The 4331-nt window shown below is 40.3% G+C and overlaps 1 protein-coding gene across 1 annotated transcript in view; it reads left to right on the forward strand.

Moving 5' to 3' along the window:
* Positions 1–4331, forward strand: part of CLCC1 (chloride channel CLIC like 1) — a 33497-nt gene that overhangs the window by 22452 nt on the left and 6714 nt on the right. Inside the window, exon 7 of the mRNA XM_017857453.1 lies at positions 1752–2118. Coding sequence (XP_017712942.1) covers positions 1752–2118 — 367 coding nt within the window. The remainder of the gene's footprint in view (positions 1–1751; positions 2119–4331) is intronic.

Below are 4331 nucleotides of genomic sequence, written 5' to 3' on the forward strand. Positions count from 1 at the left end.
TATATATATATATGCACTGTCAGTATTTAGCAAGATTTATATTAAATCTTAGTGTTAATATATTAATACTGGTTAGTATTAGCACTGTCAATATTTAGCAAGATTTACAGAAAAAAAGGCAATGCTGAACCTTACTGGGCTTCTTTGGTGTTATAAATCAGGCTAAGTCATGCTTAATGAGAAGGTGATTTTTAAGTGATACAGATTTTTTTTCCTCCCCTCCGCCCCTCTAAATGATACAGATATATTATACTTGTATATTTTTCTAATCAAGAAAGTAGTTCTCTAGTTTGATTGCGTATGTCGTAGCAGTGATTTAGAATAATAACCTCTTTTTAAATTTGTCCTTTAACTTTGGTGAATTAATACACAGGAAATAGGAAGTTGATTACTGTCTCCTTGAGAAAGGGGGCCTTCTTATTTCTAGTCTGAGTTTTTGCAGCAGTGAGAAGGGAAGAGCATTGAGTTTGACACAGAACCAGAAAGGGATGTGGAAGAACGTGGGTATGCTGAGAAAGAGTTTGGGGATCCAGGAGCAGACATTAAGAAGAAATATTACTCGTCATTCATCCATGGTCTATTCAGTGTTTTTTGTTATCGATTTTTTAGCTATTACCCAAGTAAAGTGGTTGTTGCATAAAACCAAAAACTTAGATGTGCCGAGGGAAATTCTCTTCCCTAAGGATACAAGATTCACTATCTCTATTCACTTCGAAATCGTTTCTTTTTTGGTTTTGTTTTTTGGCTTGTGATTACAGGATTATGTGGTTGGCGGGTATTTTTTTGTTAGGTGACATTAGTTCTATAGCCGTAGTATAGTCTTGGAAACTGAAATTATCAGCAGAGTCTTCATCTGTTTTTGTTTCATGTGCTCCCTAAGGAAAGTTATGCTCTTTGACTTTGGCTGCTTCTGTCTTCAAATAGTAGTGTTTGAAAAAGTAGTATAGAAATTTTCAAAGTTTCTGTTCTCAGGACCTCTTTGCAGTCTTAAAAATTGAAGCCCACAAACAGCTCTTACTTAAGGTGATTATATTTATTGATATTTACATATTAGGAGTTAAAACAAATTTAAAACATACGAGTACTGTACACGCAGGCAGGCATCTCCTGAGTCCGAGTGAGGCTGGCACTCTAGCGTCTGGAATGTTCCATTGCACACTCAGGAGGGGGCAGTGAAAAAGACAAATAATAATGTCTTTGTATTATGAAAAGTTTTGATCTCATAGATCCCCTGAAAGTCTCAGGTTTCCCCCCGGGGGTCTCTGAGCCACACTGTCAGGAACTGCTGCCTACTTTTTCCCATGGAATGTGAATCAAAACCTGTTGAATTTTAGCTGTAACTTAAGCCTAGTTTGTATTTGTAAAAAGTAAAGGTACAGGAGATTGTTTACATAATGATATACAACTTTAAATATTTTCAGCATTTACCTTGTATGATGGGCATGAATCTAGAAACATGAATAATTATCAGACTAGAAACTTCTAATTTAAATACCTAGGCTTCAGCCTGCCATTGTTATAGTTCAATCAAAATGTGTCTAGCTGATTAAAATGTCTACTGAATACTCAGTGATTTATTAAGTTTTATTGGCCACTTTGGCCTTCTATTAATCTAAAGAAGAGGTCTCTAATGAAAAAAAGTCAAATTAACATGTTTATGTTTATAAATGCCACAAGTAAGTTAAATTACATAATTTTGTTAGCACTCTGAATGAAATAACTTTTTTGTAAGTTAGCCATTAAGTCCTCAGGAAAATGTATTTCTTTTCCTTACAGAGTTTCTGCTATGGTGCTGGCAAATCAGTTCATGTGCTGAGACATATAGGCGGTCCAGAGAGAGAACCTCCCCAGGCACTTTGGCCACGGGATAGAAGACGGCAGGAGGAAATTGATTATAGACCTGATGGTGGGGCAGGTGATGCAGAGTTCTATTATAGGGGCCAGACTGGCCCCATTGAGCAAGGCCCTTATGCTAAAACGTATGAGGGTAGAAGAGAGACTTTGAGAGAGAGAGACGTTGACTTGAGATTTCAGACTGGCAACAAGAGCCCTGAAGTGCTCCGGGCATTTGATGTACCAGACGCAGAGGCACGAGAGCATCCCACGGTGGTACCCGGTGTAAGTCAGCAACTCTTTTATTCTGCTGTCCCTTCATTACTGGTTCTAAATGCTTCTGGAAGAGTTCTGATTGTTTTTACTCTTACCCTTCACCCTTAATTATATCATGAGTGATATAGTCACTCTCTCTCTCCCCTTTCTGGTCAAAAGTTAGTTCAGCTTCCTCAGAAGAAGTAACGTTAGATTTATCTTTCATGGAAAATACAATTTAACAGTAGTTTGTTAGAACAGATGGTAATTCATACGAACCTTCATAGGAAGCCAGCATGTGAGCATGACAGAAATTTCTATCTTTGAAGAGATCAGAGAGGAGGCATCACTGAAGGCCCGGAGCTCTAGGGAAGGCGCCGTAGGGCCCTAAAGGATTAGCTGGATGGAAGAGTGGGCTGGGGCCAGGGATCAAAAACATTGCTTCCCCAAATCTTCGGTGTCATTGGCTGGCTAGACTATACTTTTTACCTGTAGAATGGTGAGAAGTGTTTCACCATTATCAGTCTTTTAAAGGGACATTTCCATTCCTGTTTGAGGGAAGAATTTGTGTCATTTGAAATGTTTAAGTTGCAGCTGTTAAACCTTTGAAATAGTTATGAACATAATAGAATCTGGGAAATTATAGAATCCCTTCTCATAGAGTTCATACAAAAATAAACACATCTGCATGTATCTAGAAAACCTTAAGATGGACCAGGTGCGGTGGCTCACGCCTGTAATACCAGCACTTTGGGAGGCCAAGGCAGGCGGATCACTTGAGGTCTGCAGTTCAGGACTAGTCTGGCCAACATGGCAAAACCCCATCTCTACCAAAAATACAAAAAAATTAGCCAGGCATTATGTGGTGCGCACCTGTAATCCCAGCTACTTGGGAGGCTGAGGCAGGAGAATTGCTTGATTCCAAGGGGTGGAGGTTGCAGTGAACCAAGATTGTGCCATTGCACTCCAGCCTGGGTGACAGAGTAAGACACCGTCTCAAAAAAAAAAAAAAAAAACCAAACCAAACAAACAAAAAAACAAGACCTTAAGAGGCTCCTTCCAGCTTTTATAGTTAATAATTACCTGTCGTCTATCTCAGAAGTCTCCCAGTGACTTCCTGTCTCACTTAAGGGGAAAGCCAGTTATCACAGTGGCCTAGAAGCCTCCTTGGTCTCCCCTTCCCCCACATCCACTACCTCTGTGGTCACCTCTTCTTCCTCCATGCTCACTCTACTTCAGCCACAAGGGCTCCTGACTGTTCCTTGAACTGAGAGCCTTTGTACTTCCTGTTCATTCGCTCTACAGTATTCATTCATATATCATACGGTTACTGTCTTCAGGCCTTTACTCATTTTTATTATTTTTGGAGACAGGGTCTCACTCTGTGGTCAAGGCTGGGATGCAGTGATCATAGCTCATTGCAGCCTCAAAATCCTGGGCTCAAGCAATTCTTTTGCCTCAGCCTTCCTAGTAACTAGGACTAAAGGCATATACCACCATGCCTGGCTAATATTTTTTATTTTTTGTAGAGATGGGGTCTTGCTGTTACCCAGGCTGGTCTCAAACTCCTGGTCTCAAGCAATCTTCTCACCTTGGTCTCCCAAAGTTATGGGATTACAGGTGTGAGCCACCATGCCTAGCCATATCATGCTTTTTTTTTTTTTTAATTATTTTTTATTATACTTTAAGTTCTAGGGTACATGTGCACAATGTGCAGGTTTGTTACATATGTATACGTGTGCCATGTTGGTGTGCTGCACCCATTAACTCATCATTTATATTAGGTATATCTCCTAATGCTATCCCTTCCCCCTCCCCCCACCCCACGACAGGCCCCAGTGTGTGATGTTCCCCTTCCTGTGTACAAGTGGTCTCATGGTTCAGTTCCCACCTATGAGTGAGAACATGCAGTGTTTGGTTTTCTGTTCTTGCAATAGTTGGCTGAGAATGATGGTTCCCAGCTGCATCCATGTCCCTACAAAGGACATGAACTCATCCTTTTTTATGGCTGCATAGTAGTCCATGGTGTATATGTGCCACATTTTCTTAATCCAGTCTGTCATTGATGGACATTTGAGTTGGTTCCAAGTCTTTGCTATTGTGAATAGTGCCACAATAAACATACGTGTGCATGTGTCTTTATAGCAGCATGACTTATAATCCTTTGGGTATATACCCAGTAATGGGATGGCTGGGTCAAATGGTATTTCTAGTTCTAGATCCTTGAGGAATCGCCACACTGT

The sequence above is a fragment of the Rhinopithecus bieti genome, unplaced genomic scaffold (assembly GCF_001698545.2).
Source record: "Rhinopithecus bieti isolate Rb0 unplaced genomic scaffold, ASM169854v2 scaffold_46482, whole genome shotgun sequence".
Taxonomy (NCBI): domain Eukaryota; kingdom Metazoa; phylum Chordata; class Mammalia; order Primates; family Cercopithecidae; genus Rhinopithecus; species Rhinopithecus bieti.